The sequence below is a fragment of the Sceloporus occidentalis genome, unplaced genomic scaffold, assembly GCF_023333645.1.
Source record: "Sceloporus occidentalis isolate IW3139 unplaced genomic scaffold, rSceOcc1.0.p SCAF_132, whole genome shotgun sequence".
Classification (NCBI taxonomy): domain Eukaryota; kingdom Metazoa; phylum Chordata; class Lepidosauria; order Squamata; family Phrynosomatidae; genus Sceloporus; species Sceloporus occidentalis.
Window position 1 is genome coordinate 2,073,345 of NW_028317112.1, and position 18,960 is coordinate 2,092,304.

Genomic DNA, 18,960 nt, shown 5'->3' on the forward strand with positions numbered 1-18,960 from the left:
ATGGAATGTCGCGTTGTCAGTGCGTCGTCCATCTTAACTGATAGGATAGAGCATTATAGCCACAACTTTGTTGCAAACTACGAGCCAACACGTAATCCCGACACCACCTGGAACGAGAAAATGTTACGTTTAATAGAACGATTCGGGAAAATTATGCTTTTTTTTTCTCTCTCTAAATTTTACATAACTCACTGTTTATTCTTTGGGATATATTTATTCTTATATTATATTCTGGTACTCAGCATGAAACGCCGGCACCGCGAGGGAGTCACGGAGAGCGAGGGTTGCTGAGCGGTTGCTGAAAACTTCACGAGCGACCGCTCGGCGCCCCTGCCCGGGACTTAAATTAAAACATTGGGTTTTTTTTGTTGTTTTAACTTTATTTAACATCCTCCATGTTAAATAAAGTTTAAAAAAACAAAAAAAGCAACGATGTTTTAATTTAAGTCCCGGGCAGTTGCCCCTGTTGCCAATGGCCCTTTATCACTCCCATCACTCCTGTGTTCCAGTGGCCCTTTATCACTCCCATCACTCCTGTGTTCCATTGGCCCTTTATCACTCCCATCACTCCTGGGTTCCAATGGCCCTTTATCACTCCCATCACTCCTGGGTTCCAATGGCCCTTTATCACTCCCATCACTCCTGTGTTCCAATGGCCTTTTATCACTCCCATCACTCCTGGGTTCCAATGGCCCTTTATCACTCCCATCACTCCTGCGTTCCAATGGCACGCTGTGTTCGCTGATCCAAGTTTAAGATTAAAAGGCCAATGGATTGTTAGAAAACCCCTTTGTAATTATGTTCTCCTCGTTTTTCATGAAAACAGCTAACTGACCCCAAACTTTTGACTGTAATGTTTATAAAATGAAAGTGGAAGACTGACAGGGAACTGAAGATATGGCTTTTTGGACACCCACTAGAAGACTGTCAAACACTTTAAAAATAGTGCATTGGTTTTTTTCGATGGGCGTAAAATATTCCAAAAATGAATATCCTGTCACTCTAGAAAAACGGCCCGGGCATTTTAAAGTTAGCAGCCCCTGAATGATGTACGGGGGACCCCCCAGTGGCCGGGTGATGTGCCACTTCCCAGGGTCTCTGGGTCATCGCTGATAAACTCTGGCTCGTGGGAGAGGCAGCACTCCCCACTCCTCACCCACTTTCCCTGCAACCGCGGCCAGCCTTCCTGCGTGTGGGGCCAGCCCCGCAGGCAACGTCAGTGCGACTGAGGGCTACAAATCTACTGGAGTCACAAATCTCCTGTCATTCTATTATTTCCCTGGTCATCAAATTTCATCACTGAGCGTCACCTTACTTATCGCTGTAAATTATTAGGCAGGATTGGACTGTGCTAGATTCATCAGGAGACGACGTTCGTTAAAAAAAATATATTATTATATAAAACCTTTAGTTGTATGCTAATGTATGACATCATTAAGAATAGAAGAAGAATAGAAGAAGGTATTAGACCATACCAATTCCCAAAGTTTATGCTTAATTGCATTATAACTATATGTAAACGGTTGAAACTTCAGGTGACTAACAATGATATATTTTTATTTTATTACATATATCATGATGCGGCTAAATAACTCTGATGATGCAGCTCTGCCCTTCTTGAAGGGGACACTTCGGAAGGTCCTTCACAATTCATAGTGAAGTCAGTTGGAACTGCAACTGTCCTACAAAGCCCTTGGTACCACATTCAGTATTCTGTAGGAATGGAATCTCTGTATGTTAGTATTGGTATTATCCTTAGCATCGTCTTGGAATCCCAGTTCCATAATTTAGTATCGGTGTTCATTAGAATTGCTCTCCGGAAGGCCTGGTTAACGGAGGAGAGGAAGATGAAAGAAGACAGCAGAAAGAAGGGGTGAGAGAAGAAGCGGAGCTGCGGAGAAGTAGACGGGGACATGGGAGCAGTTGGAGGAGAATGCAGGGCTTTTTTAATTTTTTTATACCCACACTGAATAACATTAAAGCCATGATTTGGCTGTTATTAACCTTACCTGCAATCCCTGTTGGAAAGGCTACCAGACGCTCCAAAGGCGCAATCCATTTACTCGGTAGCACAGTCACCGGTTCAGAGTAATATTTCCATATCAAGGAGATCATCAAGACTGCCTGGAAAAATCAAAAGCAAAAGATATCTTGTATAAATGTCTGCCATCTGGGCTTTCAAATTGCATACAATTGCATACAGAGCCCTGAACAATAATTCAACCAATAAGGCGATAAATGACATTGGCTGGGTACACAGAGTCCCCCAACATCACCAAGCAAGGCAAAGGTGGCCCCGCTCTTCCTTTGCCCCAAACTGGTTGTGAGTGTCTTTGGCCCAAGCAGCTTATCGGAGCCATTCTAACCTCCCAAACAAGACTGGGCCATCTCTACACAAGTTTGTCAATGCCTCCAAACAGCTTATCTGTGCCATCCTTGCCCTAAACAGCTTACCTGTGCCATCATTGCCTCGAAACAAATTGTGTCTTCTTTGCCCCTTGTCCCTCCTTCCAACATACACTCTGGCACACATATGTAGACACACTTACACAAATGACACACACTTACACATTCAATCTAACACTCCATCTCACCCCACTTATACATCTATGCGCGCACACTAACACCTACACATCCATGCTCACACACAATTACACATCCGTGCTCACACACACAATTATAGACTCATGTTCACACACACACAATTATACATCCATGCTCACACACACAATTATCTCTCACCACTATTGCAGCTTTCTCTCCGATATGTTCCTGTGCAGGCTCAAAATAGTTTATAAAGGGCCCTTCCGACCTGGACTGGTGCGGTCCAAGTCGGACGGCCCCTTTCTATACAATTCTGAACCGGTTACAGAAGACAGGAAGAAGGGGTCGCCGGCTACAACCCCTCTAGTTACGCCACTGCATACACTACAATCTTGTTTGTGGCTGTGTGCGTTCAGACAGCAGCTGCACACTAAAGGAGCAGATCTGCTGCTCAGTCTTAATCACCCAGCCAGACACTCTGACAAATGAAAGTCTATGTAGGAACTGACTTTGTTAGCACTGCCATAAAGCATCAGCTCAGTGTGGTGTTTGAGCCGGAAAAGTCACTCAAAATATCACACGACTGACAACAATGGCGGCTCCAGGTCTGCAGATAAAGGGAGTTTATTGGGGCAAAATAAAATAAACCTCATTTTTCTTTAAGACTAAACTATATCACAGTACACTTAGGTTTCATGTCATCACAAAAGTAATCAGCTTTAAAGGGTTGTTGAAGGGTTAATGCTAAAACAAAAATATGCATCTTTCCACGGGACTTTAGTATTTGTTTCCACTCCTCTGTACTCGGAGATGTCGTTATTTAAAAAGGGAATAATGTTTTTAGTTTTTGTAATCAAACTCCCAAGATCGCATCTTATTTTTCAGTCTGGCCGACGTCATGCACTTAAGCAAAGAAAAGTCTCCAAGGTGATCACCGTAAGAAGGGGTCATGCACCACTCACCCCTTAAAGTGGGACTGCCGTCTACATAGCTTTTAGCCTCGATTAATTTATTTATCCAAAAAAACCCAAAAAACTATAGTCTGAGCTTTTTGCCCTTTAATACCTCTTCTTGTTATTTTATTTCCACTCAAGATAAATTCCGCCTTAAATTCAACAAACGGCCGACGTTTCCGCTGCTGCATCTCGTGATGAATGATTAAGTCAAGCTAGTATTCACCTTCTGGCGTTACCCAGTGAGGAAATTCCACCGGGTGTAAACAATTAGCAAGGAGGCGAACCATATTGTATAAATACCTCCATTAACCCCTAATGTGCCAGTAGGACGAACCCCTAATGTGCCAGTACTGCGAAGCCCTAATGTGCCGGTAGGGCGAACCCCTAATGTGCCAGTACGGCGAACCCCTTATGTGCCAGTAGGGGGAACCCCTTATGTGCCAGTAGGGCGAACCACTAATGTGCCAGTAGGGGGAACCCCTTATATGCCAGTAGGGGGAACCCCTTATGTGCCAGTAGGGCGAACCCCTAATGTGCCAGTAGGGCGAACCCCTAATGTGCCAGGATGAACCCTTAATGTGCCAGTAGGACGAAGCCCTAATGCGCCAGTAGGACGAACCCCTAAATTGCAGAGGACTTTTTCTTCTGGTGAAAACGCAGCACTTTTTTTATTTATTTTTTATTATTTTTTTTTTTTTATGGGCGATACTACGATGGTCTTAAACGAAATTGTGAACTTGAGATTTTAAAAAATGCAGGTGTGTGTCTATACCAGGAATGTAAAGAAATGAAACCTTGGCATGAAATGCTTAGACTCCACCAACGGAAAAGAAGAAGTCTGAAAGCCAGGTTTCGCCGGGGGCAAAAATCTCAACCGCCTTTTTTTTTTTTTTCTGCTCGAATTATTTAACATTAGGGAGGGGCAGAAGCCTGGGCATACGCTTCAATTACAGCGAGGGAAATATATATGCGATATCCTCTGCGTACAAACAAACACACTGGGCGTGACAGCGCTAGAATGACAACACTACAATAGACAGACTAAGGTAAAGAGCTTACAATCTAGAGCGCATAAGGTATTCGAATGCCCTTGAAATTATGTTTATATATTACATCAGAGGATGACTTAATAAAATAACTGGTAACGTTAACAGATCCTTTCCATGGAAACCGAATACAAACCAAACATACTGTGAGAGGTGTAGCCGGACATCCATGCCTACTCCTCCTCGAGCGTATTTACATGAGAATGTGATCTTTATTTATAAAGTAGCATAGTAATTTGGGTATTTAATAATAATAATAATAATAATTTATATAATTAATATAAAATATAATAAGTAATATAATAGATATAATGTTATATGTTTTATATATTTTGTGCGCTATAAGAAGCAGGGTTCCAACATTTTTATAATTTACACACACACAGCAGAAAACGATTGATAGCCACCAATTTACTATATGGGCATTTTGGGCACTCACAATATCCTGTTATCAGCACTTGTAATAAAACAGGCTACATTTATTTTAAAAAGGGATGAAGCAGACAGCCAAGAAGATAAGGACGGGTTGAGGGATCAAAATACAAGAAAACGTGAGCTGCTCTGAGATCTCGTAATTTCTAAAGTAATTTAAAAAAAATAAAGAAAATAATTAAAAAAAATTATGTTTGTACTTTATAAAACTAATGTTTGCCTTAAATAAAGGCTAATAATAATAATAATGATAATAATTATACTATTATTATATTATTATAATTGGCTTGGCATAATAAGATGTCACTATATAAAAAATAATAATATTGTTGATAATAATAATTCAAACTAAAATGTTTGGGGAAAAAAATTTACTTTTCCAGTTCCATCTTATTTTCGGTCACCGAATGTCTAAGAGGTGTGATGGCGTTCACCTCCTCCGCACTCAAACACAAGTTTCTCAGTTTCTGACTTCCAATCTATAATCGCCAATCAAGTCAATAGTCAAAGACTGATTTTGAGTGAGAATGTGCTTCACAGCAGCGTGTAACATACATTTTGGGTAAAGACGCTATGGCGGGCAGCTGCATCCATTATGTTCTGTAAGTGGCAAAGGAGTTCGGTTTGGAGACCATATATGAGGGCATCATGGCTGATGTTGGAGAAGTTAGAGCTTTGGTTCCATCTTCTCTGGTAAGGGACACATAGAAACTTTTTTTTGCTAAGTAGGCTGGATGTGGAGAATGAACGAGACTTAGGACTAATTATGTCCGTTCTTCTTTAATCAGAGGCCAGGCATCCACTCATAGAGGAGAGGCATTCCATGACATAGTCCGCAGGTGCAGCAGAAAGATTGGAAGAAGAAAAGTCCGTCGATGGCATACCTTTATTACCGGAGTACAAAGGGCACTGAAATCTAATTTACTCTTTTTATTTTATTTTCTCAGTTTGCCATATGAACCAATGTAAAACTGAATCCAAAGCGGAGGACTCGGAACGGAACCTTGTGGAACACTAACTAAAAGAAGGAGAACAAGGGCCAAACTTATGAATAAGGTGGAATGGAAGTGGGTGGTCGGAGGTTACATACTACTAAATACTCGGATTTCATAGAACAAAACCAGCGGGATCTGCAGAAAATAAACTACATTTTTGGCTCGAGGTATATTTTAATTATTTCAATCAAAGCTTTAGAACCGGGGTGGATTATAGTATTATTTTGTTTGCTTAAACCAGTAACAATTTGGGGTTTTTTTGGTTTTTTTCGGTAGCTTATATAAGGAGGATATATTTTATACTCTTCTGTATAGGTGGTGCGTTGTGTCACATGTAACAGATATGTCTAGAAGAAATAACCTTCGTAAATAATTGTGGCCAATTAGGAGACAACAACATTTTGAGAGCCACAAAGGACAATATTCATAAAGATTAATATCAACATTCATAAAACATAAGCTAAAAAATTACAGGAGTCATGGCTACCTGGCTCTTGAGATTTATTTGCTGCTGGGCAACACACTAGGGATCCCTGGAAGCAAAGGGGAGGACATAAATGTTGAGCCCAAAGGAGGCTTTGCTAAGTAATGATCAAACAAGAGTGGTTCAAAGAGACCAAATGAGACTCAACAGAAACGACAAGCGAGGAGTGGGAGCTTTAAGGGAGACAGAAAGCTCCTCATTTGTAACAAACACCTCCGTAGACAAAGTGACCATATGGCACACATTGGATGAATGTGACAAGATATCCTGCCTTTTTACATCAAAATTTATTTTTATTACAGTATTATCTGGGGAGTAACAGAATTATATAGACAGTGGTCAAAGTATTCCTCCCAGCTACGGCTGCCTCGGAAAAGGAAATCTACGTAGGCAGTGAGTTTGGGGTTTATGATAACCAAATCTTAGCAAGTCAGGTGTGTGTGTGAGCAGCTCCAAAGAAGGCTCTGGGAAAAGGTACGGGGTAAAGGAATTAGGGAGGGGGAATGAGAGGGTAATCGAGTCAGGTAGGATTCAGTATGCACATATGTGTGTATGTATGTATGTTCAAATTAGTGTGTATGTTAATGTGTATGTGTTAACATGAGTGTCTACACGTGTTAGCGCAATTGTGTGTTAGTGTGAATGTGTATATGTGGTAGCATAAGTGTGTACGTTTGTATGAGTGAGTGTGTATGTTAGTTACTAGAGGGTTAAAGGGGTCAATGGGGCCACTTTGCCAGAAGGTACCAGCACTCCCTGCATACATACATATGCTTAATAGGCTCAATCCTATGCATTCATAGACAGATATCCCCACATAAAAACATACACACCTGCATATACAGTGGAAAGAAAAAGCTAACCTAACCTTTTGGAATTACCGGCATTTATGTATAAATTTGTCTTAAAATATGATATGATCTTCATCAAAGTTACAATAATATCTAATAACACACAAATGATTGTATTGTTCTTGTCCAGATTGAATGCATCATTCAAACATACAGTGGGTTGGAGAAAGTAGGCGAACATCTAGGCTTATCACTTCAACAAAAGCTAATTGGAGTCAGGAGTCAGCAAACCTGGAGCCCAACCAATGAAACTGGATTGGAGGTGTCTTTAGAGCTACTTTGACATAAAAAAAACAAAAACAAAAAAACCAAACATTTTTTGTTTGCTATTCTCAAGAAGCATCGGCTGATGTGAACCACACCTCACAAAAAAAATAAACCTCAGCAGACCTACAATCAAGAACTGCTGACTGGCATAAAGCTTTAACCCCTTAAGGACCAGGCTGTGTTTTACCTTTTGTACCATTGGGACCGAGGCTGTTTTAACACTTTTGCGGTGTTCGTGTTTAGATGTAATTTTCTCTTCACTCATTTAGTGAACCCACACAAATTATATGTTGTTTTTTTCAGGACAAGAAGGGCTTTCTTCAGATACCATTGTTTTAATCATATTATCTAATTTCCCATAAAAAAAATAATAAAATATGATGAAAAATGTAAAAAAAAAATAAATAACACATTTTCTGACTTTTACCCCAAAAATCTTTTACTCATCCAAAAAAGCTAATGAAAAAACCTACTAAATATATTCTACTATTTGTCCTGAGTTTAGAAATACCCAATGTTTTTATGTTTTTTTGCTTTTTTCTGCACGTTATGGAGCATTAAGTACAAGTAGCGTTTTGCTATTTCAAAACCATTTTTTCCAAATCTGGTAATTCTTCCCCCCATGTGCCATTTCGGGTATCTTTGAAGCCGGCCAATGCAATTTACCCCATCAAATCATATATTTTTGAAAACTAGACACCCCAAGGTATTTCAAATGCTAGAATTTTAACTCTTTCCATGCACTAATTTTACCACCAGTCTTTGTCAAACTTTGTGGTAGTAATTTATTTTGTGTTTTTTATTGCTAAAATTGCTCTTCAGGTATGGATTTACAGCTCCTGGTATACATCACTTTCAAACAAAACCCCAATATGTGTTCAGCAACATCTCCCGAGTACAGTCATACCCCCCCCATGCATGGGTTTGTCGGGTTGTTTGGGAGGTAAAACGCCACATTTAGGAAGTGCACATTTTTTAACTTGGAACTTTTACATCTGGTCATTCTGCCCCCATGTCCTAATAGGACCATCTTTGAAGCCGGCTAATTCAATTTACCCCATCAAACCATATATTTTTGAAAACTAGACACCCCAAGGTATTTCAAATGCTAGTATTTTAACCCTTTCCATGCATGAGATTCTACCACCAGCCTTTGCCACACTTTGTGTTAGTATTTTTTTGGTATTTTTTTTTTACACAAATTGTACTTTGGGTATACGTCACTATCAAACAACACCCTAATATGTGTTCAACAACATCTCTCAAGTACAGTGATACCCCACATGTATGGGTTTGTCTGGTGTTTGGGGTTAAAATGCCACATTTTGGAAGTGCGCTTTTTTTTCCCCCCTTTTCGGTCAGTCTGTGCCTATGCCCTATCTTTGAGCCCGGCCACTCCAATTTACCCCATCAAACCATTCATTTTTTTAAATTAGACATCCCTTGGGTATTTGAAATGCTTTTATTTAAATTTTTCCATGTCAGGATTTTTGGGAAGATACAGCGCTAATTTTAGCACTTGCTCATAATAATAAACTTTATTTTTTATTTTATTTATTTTACTCTTTTTGGACTTTTTTTTTTCACATTTTGCTGGAACTGGATAGTTCCTCTAAAGCATAATAATTTTTAAATATTACCATGTTTTTTTAAGCTTTTTCTTTTTTTTTTTTAATATTTTACTAATCACATAGTGATTAGAAAGCTGGGCTCCATTGACTTGTATGGTTGAATGCAGTACCTGTATTCAACCTGCAAGTGGAGCCAGAGTTCTCTAGAGGGTCTGGAGACCGTCTAGCGAACTTTTTCAACTTTATTATTTTTTTTCCCGGGCCACCGCCATCTTGAGGATGGCGAAGACTGCGTGCAGCTGCGGCTGTGACCGCTCTCCGGAGCGGTCACAGCCCGCCCTCGGGTAAGTATTTGGTGTCGCTGGATGCCTCCTGATCAAGGCATTCCAGCGACACCATTGAAGTTTAGAAGGTGATCGTTGATCACCTCCTAAACGCTTTTAAAACGGGCGTCCGCCGCCATACAATGTATGGCGGATGTTGACGCCCCGGGGAGGGGCCAGACATGGCCCATCATGCCGATCTCGGTGTTGCTGAATGCCTCGACATCAAGGCATTACAGCAACACCGTTTAAGCTTGTTTAAGTCTCATGACATGTCAGGCACGTCATAGGTCGTTAAGTGACCGTTTTGCATGACGTGCCTGACCCGGCAATGGACGTTAAGGGGTTAAAGGGCTGCAAAGTAATCTCAAAGAGTTTACATATTCATCAGTCCACAGTTACACATTGTTCATAAATAGAGACGGTTCAGTGCTGTGGCTACTCTCCCTAGAAGTAAGGCGCCCAGCCATGATGACTCAAAGGCACAACGCAGAATGCTGAATGAGGTGAAAAAAGAACCCTAGAGTAACAGCTAAAGTCTTGAAGGAATCATTGAAGCCGGTTAACATCTCTGTTCATGAGTCTACCACAACATTGAACAGGCATAGAGTTCATGACAGGACACCACGGAGGAAGCCGCTGCTCTTTCCTTTTACTCATCAATTATTTTGTAGATATTGTCCTTAAAAGGGGCTATTTTACCTTAATGAAGCTGGGTTGTGTGACAGTTGGGGGCAAAACCCAAATATCTAATTGCCACCCTGCCCTGACCTTATGTCCATTCCAACCAACAAAGCGGAGGAGTAACTTAATGGGACGAATAACCATTCTTGCCGAAGTCTTCCTCTGTCCTTATTTTCAGGAATCGAACCCCCAATCTCCACGCCCCGGCATCCTGCCATTTACATTTTGGAGGATACCATGAAAGCAACCGCATGCCTTTATGACACGTAGCGCAGGGATATGACATCATATACGATCGCTATACGGTGATGATGGCAGCCGAGGAGGAGCCCCTTTGGATGATACGCAAAGGGACAGTTTAATGTAAATGAACTTTGACACCCCTAACTATCTCTTCTTCTGCTATTGACATGCTATGTGGAGTGTTTCTCCTCGAAAGGCTCTCCAGCACTTCTTGGGTATGCCCCTTCATCTATGGCAGGGGTGTCCAACCGGTGGCCCTCCAGCTGCTGCGGGACTACATCTCCCATCCTCCTCAGTCAGCCCCTTAGCTGAAAGAGCATTATGGGAGATGTAGTCCTGCAGCAGCTGGAGGGCCGCAGGTTGGATAACAATATTTGCTTCAAAGATTCCAAATTGGGGAATACAAAATAAACAGACATGACGGACCCTTTTAGGGGGATCTATTAAGAGCATTTCAGCCCCCCCAATCGGTACCTTTTTAAACAGGGATATTGTGATTCGATTAGCCAGCCAAGTGTTATATTTTGATGCCATAAAACAATACAGGCAGGTGTAGATAATTCCCTCCCCACCCCACATGCCCCAAAACTGTTTAGAATACAGAATTCACTTACCTGTAGAACATAAAATACAATGCTGACGACCCACTTGATTTTCGCAAGCTGAGCAGTTCTGGCCTTAACTGTAAAAGAAATCCTGGTTAGTGAACAAGAAGGGGGGGGTAAGTAAAGAGTTAAACTGGATCGACCGTCCGACTAATGCAGAGCAAAAGCAAAGTCCAATACTGGGGGGGTCTCGGTGCCTCCGGAGAGGGCTAGATGCTTAGATGACATGTAAAGGATTTTTACTTCAATGGGTGGTAGATAAGTGGAACAGCCTCCCAGCAGAAGTGGTAGAGGGTAATACAGTGAGGAAAAACAATTACTTTAATAGTCAATGTTGTTGTAAAAAACAAGCATATAAAAATGAAGAATTGTACGGTTCTGATGACATATATGCTTGTATGTCTCTGAACTTATTATGTTCCGGCACCAAAATAAATGGTGTTGCGGATGACCCGATGCGTTTCACCGATTCCGGCTTCTTCACAGGTAAGCGGTTGTCGAATGGAACATAAAGAGACTTTCTTGTTTAATAGATAAGTCTATCGCTGTGTAGCCCGGGACGCTCCCGATATGATTAAAAACGATAGTTGTTGGTTCTGATGTAAAATGCGTTGGCAGAACAGCGCGGAGGATGATTCCCGAGAGACGGGGGCTGGATGAGTGCCGGCGACTGGCTTGTTAGGGACGCTGCAAGCGAATATTAAAATTGTTTTTATACTACCGCTGTTCATTAGTTAAACTAGCGCTCACGCCAACACACCACTACTATCCCTCCTCTTGGTTTCTTCTTGGAATGGGGTGGGGGGTTTTGTAAGGGGCTTTGAGTGCTGGGTTATGATGTCATAATACATTTAATGACGTAAAAAAAACAACCCATAAAAAATCTTGTTAAAAATTCTACTTATAGGCACATTGCCAAAGCATACACACGTTTATTGCAGCAACCACGGGTGGCTTAACCACTTCAGGAAAAAATGTGTAACCGCCAAATTGGGGGCAGAAGCCATCCCCACCCTCATCCTCGCTATGGTAATTTCAAAAAATTTTTTACTTTGATCTGATTGGTGGGAAACTTTGGAAATTTGCTATACTCAAGGGCAGAGATCAGGCCTGGCTGCAATTTGAAAGACTTTGTTAAAATGACACGTGTGAATAAAGCCAAAATCCACACCTTGGAGTTGCAAGTAGGAGACCCTTAAATATCTGGGACGCCTATGGTCGTTACGGCCAAATATTACAGAGCTGATATATAGATATATAAATATACACTGTATATAGACCTCAACCCCATCGAACATCTTTGGGATGAACTGGAACGGAGATTGTGAGCCGGGCGTCTCGTCCAACATCAGTGCCGGACCTCACAAACGCTCTACTGGATGAACGGGCAAAAATTCCCACAGAACCCCCCCAAAATCTCATGGAGATCCTTATATATATATATACACTCATATATATAATATTGATGAATTGTCTTGTTTTATGTCATGGTTGGCTGTATAAGAGTTTAATCTCGGAAGATTAGAGTGCTGTAAAACCTAGCGATAAGTAGACAGATTTGTGTGTCTGTCACTGATTAACCCCTTAGTAACCAGGGGGTTTCCGCATCCTTACATCAGCTATCCTTAAAATGGGGGGGGGGCGTCTCAGCAATGGGCGCCAGGGTAGAAACCTTCCTGCCGAGAACCGGACGAGGGGTATTTTTTTTTTTTTCCCTTTTTTCTCTCCCACGATGTTTTTTTTATAATTTTTATGTAATGACGTCGCCCCTCGTTGCACTTGGTATAATACAAATGTTTCTTTTGTAACATAAACCCATCTTTTTCTCTAGCCTGAGGAGTTCCCTCTAATAATCCCTAATTTCCTAATTTAAATACAGATTACAGGGTGCTGCTGACATGACCAATATCTGCATACAAACAGGTGAGGAACCAGGGAACAGCCAGAAAATCCTATTTAACCCCTTCATGACAAAGCCCGTATATGTACGGGCTCACAACGCATGGCCCCTTTAAACTCTGGTGATACCGCAGAAGCCCCCCGTATGCATTTTCCCCACCCCTCGGCTATTTTCCGTGCAGGTGATGTGTTTGGCTGAACAAATCTCCGTGCGCGAAATATACGCACACCCCCCGCGCCAGCGACGGCTTGGCAACCAGTGTGGTTCGGATCCCTTGTGTGCCTGCGCGGGAAAACGCTCCCATTGATTTCAGGTAGGAGGCAAGTATCTTCTCATGGAGGAGGAGGGCAGTTTAATCTTAGTGCCTAAACTGTAGCAATAAATAATATTTAAGAAATAAACTAATAAATCTAAAAATAAATAGACGTCCCTCTAGTTCATTGTTGTAAAGAGCAAAACCGGTGAACGGAATAAACGGAATCTCGTATTTTTCAACTGAAAAAATGCACACCTTTAACGTATATTAATGTGTGCCCGTCGTTTCAACATATTATAAAAATACTGAAAAATATTTGGGCGTACTTTCAAAATTTCGGAAAAGTTTAAAAATATTTGGACACAAAACATGCAAACTATGCAAGACCCTAAATGAGGAATTTTTTTTAAAAAAGGAATATTTTATTATTTTTCCCCAAATATACCATATTTTACAGGGAAAAAAAAAAAAAATCCTCCGAGCCCTTCAGCCGCTTACTGCAGCCCCCCGGACATATTATATACGCGCTCGCCTGCACTCAAAGACTTGCCAGAGTGTGAACTCCAAGCCAACATGCAAATCTTCGTGGACTACATATCCCATGATCCTCGGTACAAGATTTTGTACGCCTATGGATTAAATGACCACTCCACATTACTACCCCCCAGTTCTATATATACACTATTGTACATAAATGTTTTTACCCCATAGGCTCGTCTTATATTCAGGCCTTTTTTTTTTCCTCTCTTTCACTAAAAACCTGTGTTTTACAGCTAAATGTACGGTAAAAATGGAGCTTTTTTTTTTCTTTGTGATGATGCTCCTGTACCTTTAATAGAAAGAAGTCGTCCAAGCCATTGGTGGAATTTACATTTTGTTGATATAGAAGGCGTCAGTAACCAGAGGTGGAAGTCAGACTAAACAAACAAACACTCAATTTCGTGCGTATGGCTGGAGCCGGGGTAAACGCCAGCTTAGCTGCCCCGTTTAGAAATTCCATTATGGTGCTAATGGCCTCCATCGGCCTTTTGGATCCAAGAAGTGAAGGAGGAACCCGCAGGTCTTGCATTTGATTACTGGAAACCGGTTAGTCCGTCTGGAGATAACGGCGTTAAGGTGTTTAATACGGGGTGCCTCTCGCGGTACACTTCAGCTGCCTTTTAAAAGTTTGGGGTCACTTAGCTGTTTTCATGGAAAACAAGGAAATTTTTGGCTGTAACATAATTACAAAAGGGTTTTCTAACCATCAATTAGCCTTTGAAACTTACACTTGGATCAGCGAACACAGCGTGCCATTGGAACACAGGAGTGATGGGAGTGATAAAGGGCCATTGGAACACAGGAGTGATGGGAGTGATAAAGGGCCATTGGGACACAGGAGTGATGGGAGTGATAAAGGGCCATTGGAACACAGGAGTGATGGGAGTGATAAAGGGCCATTGGAACACAGGAGTGATGGGAGTGATAAAGGGCCATTGGCACACAGGAGTGATGGGAGTGATAAAGGGCCATTGGAACACAGGAGTGATGGGAGTGATAAAGGGCCATTGGAACACAGGAGTGATGGGAGGGATAAAGAGCCTCTGTACGCCTATGAAGAGATTCCATTAAAAATCAGCCATTTCCGGCCACAATAGTCATTTAACCCCGTCTGTGCTGGATTTCTGATCCATTTCGTGTTATTTTAATGGACAAAATGTGCTCCCCCCAACAAGGAAATGTCTAAGTGACCCCAAACGTTTGAACTATCTTTAGTTGGCGAAGGGCTGTTTATATACTTTTACCACGTAATCTAAATGCAAAAGTGGCGGGATAATAACGGACCCCCGGTGTGTCGCCCGCCCCGCTTCGTATGCATTTACATGAGCAAAGAGAGAACCGCGTGTAGCCGTTTAGTTTCATGCATGTGAATGTCTTTCTCCTCAGCGACCAAACACCTACAGAAAGCAAATGGATAACAAAGCCGGGTTTTCGGGGCTCCTGCTAGGCCGCCTCATCCATCTGAAAAAGACCGTTTACACCTACGGCCGAGCCATTGATAAAGATGAAGGCGCCCCGCTGCGCAGGTACAAAACCGTGAGACCAACCGCACACAGAAAAACATGAATAAACACAAATATACATCAAATAAAAGCATAGAAACCATGGCGCAATCAACGGCACACAGTGTGTTCACTCCATGCTTGTTACGCTGGCCGCCATCGCACATTGTCATCCCTCTCTTTTTTTTAAGAATTGGACGGCAGATAAGAACCATTCGCTCTGCCTGTCTGTCTATACCTTAATCAGACGTCGGTCTCGTGTTGCATTCAGGAGCCATATGCCTATCCTGTGCATGTTTAAAGACCCTCTACCACATCTGCTGGGAGCTGCGCCATTTATCTACCACCCTTTCAGTAAAGTAGAACTTCCTTACATTACATCTATTGCCCCTCTAGTTTAGATTCATTCTGGATTAGGCCGGTAGGCAGCAATCTTGGGAGATCGGACTCCCCGGTGTCTTTGCTGCTCGACGAGCCGGTTAGAAGGGAAATCTTTGATCTCCCCAACCGGCCCATTTACACCATGGAGGCTGTGCCGTTACAGCGCAGCCCCCCGTAGGCTGCATTAGAAGGTGCCGCGTGGCGTTTAGACGCCAAGTGCCTAGATATGACATCATAAGCTGGGGCTCCGTGTCTTAAAGTCTCAGTCTCCTGGAAGACCCTATATAATGCATAGCTAATTATAATCCATTGCCTTCCGTTAATTTAATCGGGTTCAATGAACCAGCTTGTGCATAAATCTATGTATAAACTGATAAACCCCCCCATTGATCCGCTGACATGACCCCTAAAGACCCACCACCTTGTGCAGAACATCCTGGTGACTATCTCTCGATGGCGTCCTTCAAAGCCTGGACTTTCATAACTAGGGGAAATAAATATCTCAGCAGCCATATTTTTTCTCATTGATCCCTACGTGAAGCAAACGTACAAAATATTGACGTATAGATCAAAAAGCGACAATAGAGCTAAAGGGGGGTAGAGGACTTCACGTATGGGTTTTTTGGGGTGGAATTACCAGCCTTAATTATCGAGAGCTGTGCCTACTGATGACATCGACACAAGAATGACTAATATGGCTGAGGGTGGGCAGCACACGACCCCCGCAGCGTGACAATCGTCGGTACACGTTGCCCATCGAGCAGCCATATTTGCGGTTTGGCTCCGGACCATTCCGGCCATACATTTCCTATCCAATCGGCTAGAGCGACGTATCGGTAACATGGCGTCAAAGCGCCACCATGGTTCATTTGTTTTTTTTTTCTCGATGAGAGGCGCCTAGATGTATCCGGCCAGCGAAGCTTGCAATCGTTACCGTGGGTTTTGAGCTTGTCCGTCATCTTGTTGATTTTGCGCTCCAGTCTGGCGTATCTGGCAAACTCGTCCATCATGCTGATGTTGGAGAGCTCCTGCCTCATCCCCTGGATCTCAGACCTCATCTGATATTCCTGCTCCGCATCCTTCTGCAACAAGCGAGACAGCTGAAGAAATGAAAGAAAAAGGGGGGGGGGGGGAAGAATTTATTTATTTATTCCCTCCATCCACAGCAACCTCTGGCTCTCCCGCTGCTTAGGAGATGTAGCCCACAGGTGCTAGAAGGGCGAGGAGGTGATAACGGGTGATACCTAAACAAGATACGGTCCGTGTATCTCGTAACGTGGCCCGGGACTGCCTTTTGAAAATTCAATCATACTGACAATAAAAATATGAGCTTGCGCGGTATTTTGTGTATACGCTCTAGATTGCAAGCTCTTTAGGGCCCTCCTCGCCTGTTGTGTCTGAAAGTCAAATTGTTATATACTATTTTTCCTGTTTACACATTGTACTGCGCTGTGGAATATGATGGCGCTATATAATACGATAAATAATAATAACGGTGCCTGGGGGTAAAGAGGTTTTAGTGCTTTTCAAGTGAAATCACTCCTATCACACGGACTCATGCCCAACAAAGGAAGGTAGCCATGGCTCCTAAAAATGTAACTTTACCTGATCAGTAATGATCACTGACACATATCGGCACATATAGGGTATATATAATAATATACATATATACAGTATGTAGTATGTATACTGTTAGTCAATGTGTGTATATATATATATATATATATATATATATATATATATATACAGAATGTAGTATGTATACTGTTAGTGTGTGTGTGTATATATATATATATAGTATGTATACTGTTAGTCATTGTATATATATATATATATATATACAGTATATAGTAAGTATAGTGTTAGCCAGTGTATATATTATATATATATACACACAATATATAGTATGTATAGTATATTGTTAGTCAGTATATATATATATATATATATATATATATATATATATATATATATAATATAGTATTGGGACAATAAAACATCTTTATCAATACAATCTGGGTAATATTGGGAAGCTAAAAATGTCAATTCTAGTCTGGTCCTAACCCCTGAATATCTGTACTGTAACGAGCGCTGAGCGCATTGTTGTTGCAATAATAATAATAAATGAAATTATTAATAACACAAGGGCTTCACTATATTTCCACTTCCATGGGGAAGTTTGCAACAATGTAGAAAAAAATTCTTAAAATTACTTTTCAGGTAAAACAAAGTTTAGTAACCATGGTTACTGTAACCCCCTGCCCCGAGTTGGGTGGTATAATGGTGCCTGAAACCCACTGGCGGTGCGTGTCTGCAGCAGGGGACCGGTAATGCCCGATAAGGCACCTTTCCTGACCCTCTCCAGATGGCCACGGAGGGGATTATAGCCCTGCGCGCCGGTTGGTTTTGCGGGGCTGTGAAGAGCACGCGTGGAGTGTTTTCCATTTTAACGCTCTGGGGTTACGTGAGGTGAACCCGAATCCAAACAGCGCGCGAGGAACATGGCAGCTAATTCATCGCGAAGGGCCGGGATTCCACGAATCCGGTGTTCGCGTTCTAAAGCTACATTGCATCACTGTGAACTATAAACAAAGAACGTGGGTAACTAACGGGACCGGAACCGATCCCCGCGCTACACCTCCCGTCTGAGGCTCCTAATTCATAGATCTACCGCCCCTTTATCATTCGTGGAAGTGATCTGCCTCCGTGGGGTCACTTAAAGCGTCCCTTTGCTTACTTACTATTGAGGAAAAGGAAGGAAGCAGGATTTTAAAGAGATTGCACAAAAACACAGTGCTCAGCACTAGCAACCACGCACAGCTCTCCGCCATGTTCCCCGCTTTACGGTCACATCACACAATAGCAATAACCAAACTCCACCCCTCGGGGGGCCTCGGATGTGAAACCCGGGTTATGTTATTCCCTCGCACCGGGGCACGGAAAGCCACGCACTTCTTTTCTAATCGTTTCTGACATTGACTTTAATTTAATAAATACATTTTTTTTAAAAGGGTACAGTCGCCATACTGTAACGCCCCACCCCCCTCCGTCCTCCTTGGAACATTGGGATATGGGATGGAACGTTTAAACATATGTTTGGAATGCTGAGGATGATGACGTTTCATCCACCATGGCGCGCTCTAGCCAATCAGCGCGCTTCGTTCTATTTACCACCAGCGATTCAAACAAACGTGAAAAAGCCTCCCCGATGGAGGGAAAAAAATTACCTAAAGCCGATTTACTACACAACCCCCCCCCCCCCCCCGTCTCACCCCCCCCGGTCTCACCCCCCCCTTACATTGTGGCGCAGGGAGGGGGGCACATGACTGACAGGCTAACCTACCCAGACAGGTGCCCGTGTTATGGTTTGAAAGGCGCTC

The 18,960-nt window shown here is 42.2% G+C and overlaps 1 protein-coding gene across 1 annotated transcript; it reads right to left on the reverse strand.

Moving 5' to 3' along the window:
• Positions 1 to 33: 33 nt before the first annotated feature.
• On the reverse strand, positions 34 to 18,411 carry LOC149281454 (guided entry of tail-anchored proteins factor 1-like). The gene is made up of 5 exons (XM_089499269.1): positions 18,322 to 18,411; positions 16,515 to 16,680; positions 11,011 to 11,078; positions 2,010 to 2,124; positions 34 to 107 (listed from the first exon to the last, which is right to left on the reverse strand). The coding sequence occupies exons 1-5, from the start codon at positions 18,409 to 18,411 to the stop codon at positions 34 to 36; spliced, it is 513 nt and encodes a 170-aa protein (XP_089355395.1).
• Between the last annotated feature and the right edge of the window lie 549 nt (positions 18,412 to 18,960).